The sequence below is a fragment of the Salvelinus namaycush genome, chromosome 10 (genome assembly GCF_016432855.1).
Source record: "Salvelinus namaycush isolate Seneca chromosome 10, SaNama_1.0, whole genome shotgun sequence".
NCBI lineage: Eukaryota > Metazoa > Chordata > Actinopteri > Salmoniformes > Salmonidae > Salvelinus > Salvelinus namaycush.
In genome coordinates this window covers 44543088-44558816 of record NC_052316.1, presented here as the reverse complement: position 1 = coordinate 44558816, position 15729 = coordinate 44543088, and the positions used below count along the sequence as shown (strand labels likewise).

The following is a 15729-nucleotide window of genomic DNA, read 5'->3' as shown; positions in this document are numbered from 1 at the left end:
CATCACCATTACTAGGACCACTACCATTACTACCATTACTACTACCATCACCATTACTACTACCATTACTACTACCATCACCATTACTACTACCACTACCATTACTACTACCATCACCATTACTACTACCACTACCATTACTACTACCACCCCTGCTACCACTACCATTACTACCACCGTCACCATTACTACCACCGCCGTCACCATTACTACCACCGCCGTCACCATTACTACTACCACCGTCACCATTACTACTACCACCGTCACCATTACTACCACCACCCCTGCTACCACTACCATTACTACCACCGTCACCATTACTACCACCACCGTCACCATTACTACCATCACCATTACTACACCATTACTACTACCATCACCATTACTACTACCACCATCACCATTACTACTACTACCATCACCATTACTACTACTACTACCATCACCATTACTACTACTACTACCATCACCATTACTACTACTACCACCATCACCATTACTACCACCATTACTACTACTACTACCATCACCATTACTACCACCACCATTACCACCACCATCACCATCACCATTACTACCACCATTACTACTACTACCATCACCATTACTACCACCACCATTACCACCACCATCACCATTACTGCCACCACCATTACTACCACCACCGTCACCATTACTACCACCGTCACCATTACTACCACCATCACCATTACTACTACTACCACCATCACCATTACTACTACTACCACCATCACCATTACTACTACCACCATCACCATTACTACTACCACCATTACTACTACTACTACCATCACCATTACTACCACCACCATTACCACCACCATCACCATTACTACCACCATCACCATTACTACTACTACCATCACCATTACTACTACTACTACCATCACCATTACTACTACTACTACCATCACCATTACTACTACTACTACCATCACCATTACTACTACTACTACCATCACCATTAGTACTACTACTACCATCACCATTACTACTACTACTACCATCACCATTACTACTACTACCATCACCATTACTACAACCACCATCACCATTGCTACAACCACCATCACCATTACTACTACTACCATTACTACTACTACCACCATCACCATTACTACTACCACCATCACCATTACTACTACCACCATCACCATTACTACTACCATCACCATTACTACTACCACTACCATTACTACTACCATCACCATTACTACCACCACTACCATTACTACCACTACCATTACTACTACCACTACCATTACTACTACCACCCCTGCTACCATCACCATTACTACCACTACCATCACCATTACTAGGACCACTACCATTACTACCATTACTACTACCATCACCATTACTACTACCATTACTACTACCATCACCATTACTACTACCACTACCATTACTACTACCATCACCATTACTACTACCACTACCATTACTACTACCACCCCTGCTACCACTACTAGGACCACTACCATTACTACCATTACTACTACCATCACCATTACTACTACCATTACTACTACCATCACCATTACTACTACCACTACCATTACTACCACAGTCACCATTACTACCACCGCCGTCACCATTACTACCACCGCCGTCACCATTACTACTACCACCGTCACCATTACTACTACCACCGTCACCATTACTACCACCACCCCTGCTACCACTACCATTACTACCACCGTCACCATTACTACCACCACCGTCACCATTACTACCACCACCGTCACCATTACTACCATCACCATTACTACACCATTACTACTACCATCACCATTACTACTACCACCATCACCATTACTACTACTACCATCACCATTACTACTACTACTACCATCACCATTACTACTACTACTACCATCACCATTACTACTACTACTACCATCACCATTACTACTACTACTACCATCACCATTACTACTACTACTACCATCACCATTACTACTACTACTACCATCACCATTACTACTACTACCATCACCATTACTACTACTACCATCACCATTACTACTACCACCATCACCATTACTACAACCACCATCACCATTACTACAACCACCATCACCATTACTACTACCACCATCACCATTACTACTACCACCATCACCATTACTACTACCACCATCACCATTACTACTACCACCACCACCATTACTACTACCACCACCATTACTACTACCACTACCATTACTACTACCATCACCATTACTACTACCACTACCATTACTACTACCATCACCATTACTACCACCACTACCATTACTAACACTACCATTACTACTACCACTACCATTACTACTACCACCCCTGCTACCATCACCATTACTACCACTACCATCACCATTACTAGGACCACTACCATTACTACTACCATTACTACTACCATCACCATTACTACTACCATTACTACTACCATCACCATTACTACTACCACTACCATTACTACTACCATCACCATTACTACTACCACTACCATCACTACTACCACCCCTGCTACCACTACCATTACTACCACCGTCACCATTACTACCACCGCCGTCACCATTACTACCACCGCCGTCACCATTACTACCACCGCCGTCACCATTACTACTACCACCGTCACCATTACTACTACCACCGTCACCATTACTACCACCACCATCACCATTACTACTACCACCCCTGCTACCACTACCATTACTACCACCGTCACCATTACTACCACCACCGTCACCATTACTACCACCACCGTCACCATTACTACCATCACCATTACTACACCATTACTACTACCATCACCATTACTACTACTACCATCACCATTACTACTACCACCATCACCATTACTACTACCGCCATCACCATTACTACTACCACCCCCGCTACCACTACCATTACTACTACCACCCCTGCTACCATCACCATTACTACCACTACCATCACCATTACTAGGACCATCACCATTACTACTACCACTACCATTACTACTACCATCACCATTACTACTACCACTACCATTAATACTACCATCACCATTACTACCACCACTACCATTACTACCACTACCATTACTACTACCACTACCATTACTACTACCACCCCTGCTACCATCACCATTACTACCACTATCATCACCATTACTAGGACCACTACCATTACTACTACCATTACTACTACCATCACCATTACTACTACCACTACCATTACTACTACCATCACCATTACTACTACCACTACCATTACTACTACCACCCCTGCTACCACTACCATTACTACCACCGTCACCATTACTACCACCGCCGTCACCATTACGACCACCGCCGTCACCATTACGACCACCGCCGTCACCATTACGACCACCGCCGTCACCATTACTACTACCACCGTCACCATTACTACTACCCCCGTCACCATTACTACCACCACCATCACCATTACTAACACCACCGTCACCATTACTAACCCCACCGTCACCATTACTACCACCACCGTCACCATTACTACCACCGCCATCACCATTACTACCACCACTACCATTACTACTACCACCCCTGCTACCACTACCATTACTACCACCACCGTCACCATTACTACTACCACCGTCACCATTACTACCACCACCGTCACCATTACTACCGTCACCATTACTACCACCACCATTACTACTACCATCACCATTACTACTACTACCATCGCCATTACTACTACGACCATCGCCATTACTACTACGACCATCATCATTACTACTACGACCATCATTACCACCATCACCATTACTACTACTACTGCCATCACCATTACTACTACCAACATCACCATTACTACTATCACCATTACTACTATCACCATTACTACTACCACCATCACCATTACTACCATCACCATTACTACTACCACCATCACCATTACTACTACCACCATCACCATTACTACTACCACCATCACCATTACTACTACTACTACCGTCACCATTACTACCACCACCGTCACCATTAATACTACCACCACCGTCACCATTAAACTGCTATCATTACTCTCTCTCACTGACTCTGACTCCCCCTTCTCTCCCCCCTTCCCTCCAGGTGAGAGCATGGCCCAGGCGGGCAGTATGAACGTGTCCCAGCACAGCAGCTTCCCAGACTTCCTCGACTCCCTGCCAGGGACCAACGTGGACCTGGGAACCCTGGAGGGAGCGGACCTCATCCCCATTCTTAACGATGTGGAGTCAGTCCTCAACAAGAGCGAGCCCTTCCTCACCTGGCTGTAAACACGCACACACATCTTCTACAAACATACACATGTACACACACACACACACACACACACACACACACACACACACACACACACACACACACACACACACACATGTACAACCCTAAACACACAGACCAACACACACACGCCCAACAAACAGGACGAAAGACTCCACGTATCTAAAGACTCTGTCTGTGCTGCCTTTTAGCGACCTATTCAAATCAGCTTGATTTATTTTTCACGTGTCCAGTAATATTACCCTCTGTGTGCCCGACCGCCTATCAGTCTGATTCAGTTCAGGTTAAAGATATATAAAGAGTATTAACCAAAGCCTTGAGAGAACAAAATCAAATCAAATCATGACACGTATTAAAGTGAATACTGTATGGTAACACAAGTTAGTCGTTTTGTATGTTCTGTAAGACTCGCCCACCCTGGTTTTTGAATCACAATAGATGTTATTTTTTACAGCTTTCCTGTCTCTCTTGGGGTGACACTATGTGGAACAAGTACTTGGTGAGAAAAAAAAATTAGAATAATTATTGGCGTCCAATGGTATTGCTTTGTCATGACTAAATGTATGCAGGGAGGCTTTATTTTACCAATAGGTGGCGCTATTGCTTAAGCTACTGTAGTTATGAAATGGATCTTTTACTGGCTACAAGGCTGTCCATCTGTAGGTTCTTAGTATAAGGTGCACCTCTGTCGGCTACAGCACTGTAAACCTTCTTATCTAACAAATGATCAATCACCAACAGTATTTTAACTGTCAGTTTGGGTTTGAATTAAAAAACCCACACTGTTACTGTTGTTTCTGTTCATAAAAAACTACAGATTCACTTCTACATCAGCATTAGTAGCCATGGGAACAAAGTGTGTTGTATACCAAATAAAGTTTCCTATTGTTCGCTACACTATCACTACAAAAGCTTTAAAACTTTAAAATTGTACTTAGTTTGATTTTTAAACAGAACTGTTTTTAGTTGTTTTTTTTGTCATTTTAATAATTGTACTCCATGTAGCTAATTGAACACTAAAATATCATGCCTCGGTTATGCAACAATGTAAAATTCTGTATTCTAATACTACACTTTTTTTTTTTATATCATACTATAGTATTTGTTTTTTTCTGATCTGTAAAATAGCCTACATGGGTTCTTTTGCATCTGGTGCCATTTGTAGGACTTATAATATAGTTAGCATTTTTTTGTATTTATCAAGAGCTATGATTCTATTATTTTTGTTCCAATTTTTTTTTTTTATGAAATTGAGATTTCAAAGCACTACAAATCAGCAAAATGATTGAAATATATCTGATCATGAAGTGAATGTTGAAGTTAGATGATCACCAGACGTTTTTGTTTCAATATGCGTTGACGCTTGATAATCCTTCATACGCAAACTCTCCTTGGTCTTCGGTCTGTTTTTTGGGGGATTTTGCAAAAAGGACACACAAAAAAATTATTCTATCTGTTCTACGGGGAAATATGCAACAATAGTCTTTTTATATGGTCAGAGGTTATTGTGCCTTTACGTTTTTAGAGGATTTTTTGTGAATTGTCAGATTGGATTGGCATGGAGGTTGGTATTCGGATCTTGTTTTAATGTGCCGGCCCCACAACACAATCTGCTCGGATCCTTTTTTTTAAATCTACATTTGTCTCAGTTTTTGTATTTGCATGTTGATTGACATATTTGCTATTCCTAGCGTTAGGTGGTCTATAGCCCGACCTTATATTGTGACTATACCGAGTCTGGTTACTATGTAGAACGTTAGAACTAAGAAGGCGAGGAAGTGATGGATCCTGGGTAGGGGCAGGTGAATTAGGGGGGGTTGTTGAGTTTAGGGGGGGGGGTGTTCAATGCACGCCAAAACACACTGGGAGGGTGAGAGGGGTGTGAGAAGGGAGATTTGAAGAGGGGCGTGAGAAGGGGGGGCACACAGTTATCACATCACTACCACCTGTGTCCTTGGAGTGGTGTGGATTGGGGGAAAGGGTGTGACGGTGTGGATTGGTTTCAGAGATTGGAGGCCTCTATTACCCAGGCATGGCCAAAGAAGGCTAGCTCTGACTGGGCTAGCAACATGCTAACTCATGCCCAGGCCCAGCTGACAGGGCTAGCAACACGCTAACTCTTGCCCAGGCCCAGCTGACAGGGCTAGCAACATGCTAACTCATGCCCAGGCCCAGCTGACAGGGCTAGCAACATGCTAACTCATGCCCAGGCCCAGCTGACAGGGCTAGCAACACGCTAACTCATGCCCAGGCCCAGCTGACAGGGCTAGCAACACGCTAACTCATGCCCAGGCCCAGCTGACAGGGCTAGCAACACGCTAACTCATGCCCAGGCCCAGCTGACGGGGCTAGCAACACGCTAACTCATGCACAGCTCATGAAAAGGGCTCCAGTGAGAGGTGATGAGGTCTTTTTAGAATCAAACAAGGTTATTAATCCAGTCACACAGCTGCCTCTCTTGGTGTCTCTGTGTCAGGGAGGTTTTGTGTTTTCGGTTGAATGATGTGCTGTTCCAGGCTCTAAGGGGCGAAACTTGGCAGGGCTGTCTGTGCACCATTACTGGGGACACAATTCAAGGTTGCACCAGTATGAAGGGCACAAGTTAAATGTTTGAGAAAATGGATGATAGCATTTGTATCAGATTGTCTTTTTGTAAATCTATACTTTGGGGGATATATAAAGACCAGATGAAGAGAGAGATTCTATGAGACCATAGAACACAGTGGTGGTGTTATACCGTTAAGGGTTTGAGGAAATGGTTTGGTGTGGAGCGCATGTTTTGACAGGAAATGGAATAGACAGGATAACACTGTAGCAATATATAGCGCAGTATAGCGCAGTGGCTAGGCTACAGCTGCATGGTAGGATGGGACGGGGGTGTGTTGTCAGTAGTTACAGGGTTCTTGGAATGTTGAAGGCATGCTCATTGGTGGTGAAAATCAGACTAACAAAATGGCCGCATACTCTATCCTATCCTGGCAGTGTGGACTTCATTTTTACGTGATGTAACCTCGGCAAGAAGTCTCTGAAAATTACAGTAACATGTTTAAAAAAAAAAATGAATAAAGAATAAAATGGCGTCAGAACCGTGGATCTTTGTTTTTTTTATTTTATTGATGCCATTTATTACAGAAGATCACTCTTGATCACTGATATCACAACAAGCCACAGATCACACACAACCGTATACGGAACCAAAAATGACCTACGAACATTATTACTTCTAGGTAAAATAAGCTAGTATACAAAACAACATACCCCCACCTTCATAATTACACTCCATACATTAGGGAGCAGTCCAATTACACCCCCCCCCCCCCCCCCCCCCCCCCCCTCCTCCTCCCACCAAGGCCAGCTAGCTCTACCCAGAGAAATGTTTATAAAGTAGAAGTTTAATTTAATTTGTATTTATTTAGCTAGGATAATCCACTCGGTAACAATTGCCTCTGTTTTCCAGAGAGTCCTGGGTGAATGTTCTAACAAGAATGTAAATGTTCAGGTTCTACCATCTATATATGTAAATAGGGTTGGAGAAAGCTACATTGCAGTGTGTTTTGTATAATATAGCGGAGCCAACCATAAAGTCGCTGAAAACACGACAGACTCCTTAGTAACCCTGTGACGCTACAGTAAACATTGACACAGAGGAGGGAATCTCGTCATGTCCCTCCATTTAACAGGAACTAGCAAGAATAAAGTTATAAAATGACACCCACAAGCCTTCTCTGATAAGACTGACACGGGTGTGGCCCACAGTGTACACACACTCTGTAATAAACCTCTATGAAGGGGGTTTTCATGTGTTTTTGAATATTGGAAATTATTTGCAATTTAAATAAGCCCAGAGACTAATATTTAATAGATTTAATTGATGCCAAGTGTTCTGTCTTTTAAGGTACATAATATGGAATTATAATATGAAATGTTGAAAGTGCTTTCATGTTTTTAACGTATTGAATAAGAAGTTTGATTTAATTACATATTACCATTTAAAAAGTGAAAAATAGAAATACTTAATGTGGCTCTTAAATGTCCTCTGCTGTCATAAGACCTACCACCAAGCAAATGGCCGTCAAGGTAGGTAGGTTGGAAATGTTCGTTTTTTTCTTCTTTTTTTTCCTACAAGTATTTAACAAAATCATATGGACCTCATAGAAAGCCAGTCAGTGTTGTTGATATAAGAAGTCTTCGGTCTTCTTCTGAAGGGCTCACGGATCCTCAGACTGCATCATCACTACTCTGAAAAACAAACACAGGACAATAACTTTCCAAAAATATTCAAATAAATTCTTACTCAAAACAAAAACATATTTATACAGTGTATTAGTGGGTCAATCATGGATGAGCTAATTGTTGCTTAGCTTACTGAAGTTCATGTAGTTCATGGTCAGATAACACATGGCTGAGAGGTCAGTGACACAGGTGGAAGAATAGGGTCTAGCTCTTATTGGAGGGATGGGACTGGGGGAGGGGCTAGGACTGGGGGTGGGGCTAGGGGTGGAGCTAGGTCTGGGACTGGGGGTGGGGCTAGCTCTGGGACTGGGGTTAGGTCTGGGACTGGGGGTGGGGCTAGGACTGGGGGTGGGACTGGGACTGGGGGTGGGGCTAGCTCTGGGACTGGGGGTGGGGCTAGGTCTGGGACTGGGGGTGGGGCTAGGACTGGGACTGGGACTGGGGGTGGGGCTAGCTCTGGGACTGGGGGTGGGGCTAGCTCTGGGACTGGGGTTAGGTCTGGGACTGGGGGTGGGGTTAGGTCTGGGACTGGGGGTGGGGCTAGGACTGAGGGTGGGACTGGGACTGGGGGTGGGGCTAGCTCTGGGACTGGGGGTGGGGCTAGGTCTGGGACTGGGGGTGGGGCTAGGTCTGGGGGTGGGGCTAGGACTGGGGCTGAGCAGCTTCGAGTCTCATATTTAATACATTTAATTAAATCAGGTGTGGTCAACTGGAGAAAAATGTGTACCAATTGGGCTTATGGGCTAGACTAGAGGTTGATTTGACATGGGGTGTTTCAATACAACAGGGTCCTCTTACCCCCCCCACAGCAGCCGCAGCAGTCTCCACAAATGGCCCCGATGAGACCGTTGATGACCTGGATGGCACAGAGCACAACCTGCAGCAGACCCATGACCAGCAGCATGGAGAACAGAGTCAGGTGCCAGGTCACGATGCCGTCAGGCTTTCTACAGCCCTCCCACAGGGTGTGGTTATTCAGGTAGTCACTGGTGGACAACAGAGAGTTCAGAAAAAGTTAAATAAGACTCAGCACACTGCACATAAATTGCGTCATGTGTAATTCATGATGAATGCGGGTGAATGAGCAAGCGAGCGAGTGATTTACATACATTGTGTCACAACATGAACAATGTATTACCAATATGTGTTTGAGCGGTAAAACAGTTCTTACCCGTTGACAAACGGGTTGGTCCACGACTCTGTTGTGCCATTCGTATAGAGACATTTGGGTCCGTTATGAATGGCAACAGCAGACACAATGAAGGAGTAGCCGGCCCCCAGAACCCCCACCGCAGCAAAGATGATAGAGGTGAACATCTGATGATAGAGGTGAAATTGATCATAGTTACAGAGGTCCAATTTAATCAATCAATCAATCTGGGTATTGAACCCGGTCTATCCAAGACAAGTGACTTAAGAAGACCATGTTAGTCCACTGAGCTAAAACCTGTGGTAGGAAGAACTAACACTAGTCTTCAGGGTTCATACTGTTAGTGGGATGGACTTCAGGGCCCGTATAAAGCGTCTCAGAGTAGTTGAGTACTGATCTAGGATCTGTCCATATAAATCTGATTCATTGAGATCTAAAAAAAAAAGGCAAAACTGATCCTAGATCAGCCCTCCTACTCTGAGATGCTTTGTGGATACGGGCCCAGGTCTCATACCGGGCCCAGGTCTCATACCGGGATCAGGTCTCATACCGGGCCCAGGTCTCATACCGGGCCCAGGTCTCATACCGGGATCAGGTCTCATACCGGGCCCAGGTCTCATACCGGGCCCAGGTCTCATACCGGGATCAGGTCTCATACCGGGCCCAGGTCTCATACCGGGCCCAGGTCTCATACCGGGATCAGGTCTCATACCGGGCCCAGGTCTCATACCGGGCCCAGGTCTCATACCGGGCCCAGGTCTCATACCGGGCCCAGGTCTCATACCGGGCCCAGATCTCATACCGGGCCCAGGTCTCATACCGGGCCCAGTTTGATACTGTATTTCAGCAGGAGTTATTTCCTTGAACTAACCAATGCAACATTGGACAAACTATCAATTGCTCCTTTTGCCCAAAATCAGTTGAAAGCAACAGCACCCTCCTACGATGCAGTATGGTACCAGTGTGAGATGGAATGATACTATTGATCATGTGGTAAGAGCTCTTTGTTTCTCCTATCTGCTGGCCACCAATATAATGGGGGCTCTGTCCCTAGGAGACATGGGAAATGTCAGTTGAACTCCCTGCTTTGGGCCGATCAAACATCTAGGTGTTATATCTACTCTCTGTGTGTGTGTGTGTGTGTGTGTGTGTGTGTGTGTGTGTGTGTGTGTGTGTGTGTGTGTGTGTGTGTGTGTGTGTGTGTGTGTGAGAGAGACTGGTTAGGTCTACAAGTATGCGCCCTGTGCTTTATGGGTAAATTCCCAGACCCGAGTTCGGCGTGCGTAAATGGAACATAATTCCCTTTTTATGCTCTTTTCTCTGTACATTTTGACCTTTGAACTGATCCATTTAGAATAGCATTATATTCACTTGGGGGGGGGGAGCTGTGTCTACAGATACACCGTATTCTGACCGTGACATCATTCCCTCATAATTCCATCACATTTTACGCACTATGAAACGATGAATAAGGTTCCGAGTGGAACAACATCTACTTTCTTTAACTAGGCAAGTCAGTTAAGAACAGATTCCTATTTTCAATGACGGCCTAGGAACAGTGGGTTAACTGCCTTGTTCAGGGGCAGAACAGCAGTTTTTTTACCTTGTTTTACCTCATAACCTTTACGGTTACAAGTCCAACGCTCTAACCACTAGGCTACCTGCCGCCCCAACAATGAAGGTGTGGCGGAGCTGTGTCTACACCTTATTCTGACCGTGACATCATTCCCTCATAATGAAACTATGAAACAATGAATAAGGTTCCGAGTGGAACAACGTCTACTTTATTATTCATGATAAGAAATAACACCATTCCCCATACACTGTCATTTACAACTCGATAAGAGCTATTGATAAGAGCTGGGTAAATGAGTAAGCCGATTTGATAAAGGGATTGTAAATATAAATGACAATTGTTTTAGATCTATTTGACCTTATAATTGATGGAGACAAATGTGAAACCAGTTATATGACAGCAAAGTGAAACATATCAACATAGCACCTTTTCCACAGTACGTTTATGAATCACTAGCCTTGTAACTTGGGATGAAATGTGGACACCAAAGCTATAGGCTTCTGTAGCCTTGCGCAAATGACAGTGTAGCGTCAAACCTACCGAGTTGATTTAGGATTTCTACAACGTTTTGATTATATGCTCAGACTTTTCACTGTATATTTTACAATTTGTATCCTGTTAAATATGAGCCACTATCGGTAGCCACCGTCATTTATACCCACATACAATTGTAAATGTCTCTTTAGTGTTAGTTTTCTTAAATTTAGCATCATTCCTTTAAATCGTTAGTTGACCTCTCTTTCCTCTGTCACATTAGTGTGGTTGTTCCTGAGGATCTTTAGCTATAGTGGGTCATATCAGGCTAACGTATTACAAGTAGTGCAATAATTTGGGACACGTAACCTATTTGAATCATTATGGAACACAGACCATACTGTAGCAGTTTAAACATGGAGCCTGGTGCACGGTTCACCACAGTTGGACCATTGTCATCACAGTTCCATGACTAGTGAGGATTATCAGGGTAGATTTATTAGACTACTGTCCAATCCCTATTCTACACTTTTCTCACCTTCAAATATTTTATGGATTAAACATGATTAGTCAATCAACCACTGTATTTTTGATTCACCAATATAATGAGGGTCTCCAAACCTGTTTTTTTTAAATTATGCTTTCCTAATGATAAATAATATACAAGATCAGAGTATTTTTTAAATCTACCAATTGGTGCTGAACAGGAGATGATCTGCATGTATTTAGATAGCTTTTTGTCATTGATCCCTAATATTCTGAACCGTTCTCGCCATGTGTTCTAGTGAGTCTGTCGTAAAGGTAAACCAAATTTAAATAGATGGCTTTAGATAAATAACCCTATTGTATGAAAAATTCCACGAGAAGATCTGTTGGCCAACAAATGGGAGGGTTTTCAGCGGTTGAATAAAATGTATTCCGTGCACAGGGGAACCACGCCTGCAAAGCATTATGGACCTGCATAAGATAAGTCTGAGTACAATCTACTGAGAAGTGCGTAGAAAAGGCGTACGTAGGACAGGCGTACATTTCCTAAGTCTGAATCGGACCCTTAACAGAAGAGAACACCTACACTATATAGGAAAGTTGCTATGGATATGTTTGTCCCTATGTACTCACCGCAAATCTCTTTCCACAACTCTCATTGCCACAGCAACCGCAGCAGTCATTGTTTTTAAGGCCCAGGAAGACCAGCGCCGGGAAGATCATCTGCTCAGAAAGAGATACAGAGCCATTAGGATACACAAATATTGGACAGAAAGACATCATACTACCCACAACCATTAGGATAATACCAGGAAAACTGCTCTCCAGTTCTAAATACTCCCTATAGCCAGACAATCATATTAGCTGGAATCAGATTAGTACAGATTCTAGTGTTTCTGTCATCAGCGACATGAAGGACAACAGCAGGTTGGCTTTAGAAGCAGAAATAAACTGGCAACGTTGAACATTGTGATAATTTCCTAAACTTCTCCTAAAATTCTTACAGTTCTGTAATAACACAAGCATAATGGACAAGACCACCCACAAAGGCTTTCATTTTGATCCTTTCAATTGCACCTCATATAAAGATTCTACATCAAACAATACACTCACTGGTGCAAAATCTTGTCTGCAATATTATCACTTAAGTTAAAGGAAACGCCTGTCGTTCTCATACATTTTGTTTCTGATTCATACAGGGGACTTGTAGTGAAGACGTGAATGCAATATATACTATGCATGGACACAGAGCATAATAGACTACACATTACTTCCACCAATCCCACTCCTGACCTCTCAATGAATATCCTGACCTCTCAATCAATATCCTGACCTCTCAATGTATATCCTGACCTCTCAATCCCATTTCTGACCTCTCAATGAATATCCTGACCTCTCAATGAATATCCTGACCTCTCAATGAATATCCTGACCTCTCAATGAATATCCTGACCTCTCAATGAATATCCTGACCTCTCAATGAATATCCTGACCTCTCAATGAATATGCTGACCTCTCAATGAATATCCTGACCTCTCAATGAATATCCTGAGCCTAGATTGTGTAGTAGGAAACAAAGCTTTTTAAAAAGGGCCATCCATCTCACTAAAGCCATTCTGTCATGTAGACAGAACCTCTAGGCCAGTAACTACACCTGTATCTCTGTCTAACTGTTCACCTGTTTTCTGATAGACTCAATACAATATTTATCATTTTCTATGTTTCACCACATGTTGAATAGAGACATTCAAATACAACCGTTGACATTAGACATTTTGACATTAAAGAGTTACAGTATTAGAAGTTATTTAAAAGGCCCCATTCCAAAAGCCCTGGCATTTCCCACTCCCCCGGCAACAGTTGACTTACCATAACACCAGATCCCATGATACCCCCAAAGTAAAACACCTCCTCGGTGATGTGGTTATTGTCTTCTGCGACCAGCCCCCCAGGGAAGAAGAGCAGGATGTTGCAGAGAACACACAGGATGGCCAGGGGGATCAGGGTGATACCCAGACACTTGGCAAAGCTACCCGAACACATGGTCGATGGTTCACGATCACCTCAGCAGCTAAAACAGTCACACAACACAGGGCCAAGCGGGATTCTCTAAAAGTCCAAAGGGCTCCCACACAAACTCGTACACGCCTAAACTGTACGGTACTGTAGGTCCCTATCTAGGACTATAGCCTACCTGTCCAGAACCAGAAAACGGTCTCAGTCCCTCAGATTGGGGAGGGGTGTATATATATATACACACCGCTGGCTGGATGATGATGTCATGATGACACTGCCTTAAATTGAATTTACAGCAGTTGTGCCATGGCAACCATCTGGTCTGGTTAATATTCTACTACACGATTTGTCTGCCTGGCCTCAGCCCTGACAGAGAGCGAGACTGGAGTTATTGAACACATTGGTGACCTATTGGAGTCCATCTGACGATGAAGAAGTGAATCTATGTGTGTTGTATCAATTGACTCTATGTATTTATGTGGAAGCAACATTCTACTTGTCCAAAGTCAAATTTCCCCTCGGGGACAATAAATTAAATCCTATCATATCACACTGGGTTATCAACGGGAGTACGTTTGGGATAATACTAAGTTTTACCTGCTACTTTACGGTACTCTGGGGGTGGCAGGTAGCCTAGTGGTTAGAGCGTTGGACTAGTAACCGCAAAGGTTGCAAGATCGAATCCCCTGACCTGACAAGGTACAAATCTGTCGTTCTGCCCTTGAACAAGGCAGTTAACCCACTGTTCCTAGGCCGTCATTGTAAATAAGAATTTGTTCTTAACTGACTTGCCTAGTTAAATAAAGGTAAAATAAAAAAAACTCTATTTGACTCAGTCAAACTGTAGTGAAACACCTGCGAAGCTTCTCATAAGGTATCATACACAGTAAAAACCTTTACAGTTTTATTCATATTTAGGCTTATATTAGGTCCACAATATTTATACAGTCTGAAAACAACATTGCAAGCAGTATTTTGTGTACTATTAGATTGATCATGTATAGGCTACAGGGTAAATGTATGTTTAGCCAATAGAGAATTTGATAACATAACTGGACAATCGGTATAGAGACAACCCTTTTAGCCTTGTACCAGGTCCTATCTGTTGGTAAGTAGACATTCACTTTGGTCTTCTTCGTTTTGTCGTTAAACTGCTATGTAGTCCTACCACATACTGCCACTTGACATGATAGTCACAAAATGAAAAGAAAAACGTACAGTTTAATGCAATGCACTGCTCACGGGTGTGATCTGTAATCCATCTACTATTCCTGGATCAGTCGAGCACCGATTAATCAATCAGGAAGCAGTCACACAACGTAGCAAAATAGCGTGAATAATAATATTGGATTATTCATATGATATCTAGGTGAGTAAATAATAGTGGCAGTGACAGTACGACACAGGGAAACACACTGTAGGCCTGATTGAGCATACTCCCAACACATGTGACTGAACTTTACACGGTGCGTTTGCATGAGTAAACATTGTAGCACATT

The 15729-nt window shown here is 43.3% G+C and overlaps 2 protein-coding genes across 4 annotated transcripts in view; one reads left to right on the top strand and one right to left on the bottom strand.

Annotated features, from left to right (window-relative positions):
* The window catches only part of wwtr1 (WW domain containing transcription regulator 1), a 63941-nt gene extending 59271 nt beyond the window's left edge, over positions 1–4670 (top strand). For all 3 annotated transcript variants that reach the window (XM_039002948.1, XM_039002950.1, XM_039002951.1), the window contains one exon: positions 4104–4670. In XM_039002948.1, coding sequence (XP_038858876.1) covers positions 4104–4288 — 185 coding nt within the window. In that variant the 3' untranslated portion in view covers positions 4289–4670. The remainder of the gene's footprint in view (positions 1–4103) is intronic.
* A 2711-nt stretch (positions 4671–7381) lies between these two features.
* tm4sf4 (transmembrane 4 L six family member 4) lies at positions 7382–14452 on the bottom strand. Its single transcript, XM_039002952.1, has 5 exons — positions 14084–14452; positions 12848–12937; positions 9700–9845; positions 9327–9514; positions 7382–8534 (listed from the first exon to the last, which is right to left on the bottom strand). The coding sequence occupies exons 1-5, from the start codon at positions 14255–14257 to the stop codon at positions 8530–8532; spliced, it is 603 nt and encodes a 200-aa protein (XP_038858880.1). The 5' UTR covers positions 14258–14452; the 3' UTR covers positions 7382–8529.
* Positions 14453–15729: the final 1277 nt, after the last annotated feature.

Excerpts from the sequence above, each read along its gene's own strand:
- tm4sf4 (XM_039002952.1), bottom strand. The coding sequence starts at position 14,257 with ATGTGTTCGGGTAGCTTTGCCAAGTGTCTGGGTATCACCCTGATCCCC. Across the intron at positions 12,938-14,083 it reads TCATGGGATCTGGTGTTATG|ATGATCTTCCCGGCGCTGGT; the intron begins GTAAGTCAACTG and ends CTTTCTGAGCAG. Across the intron at positions 9,515-9,699 it reads ACCAACCCGTTTGTCAACGG|TGACTACCTGAATAACCACA; the intron begins GTAAGAACTGTT and ends GTTGTCCACCAG.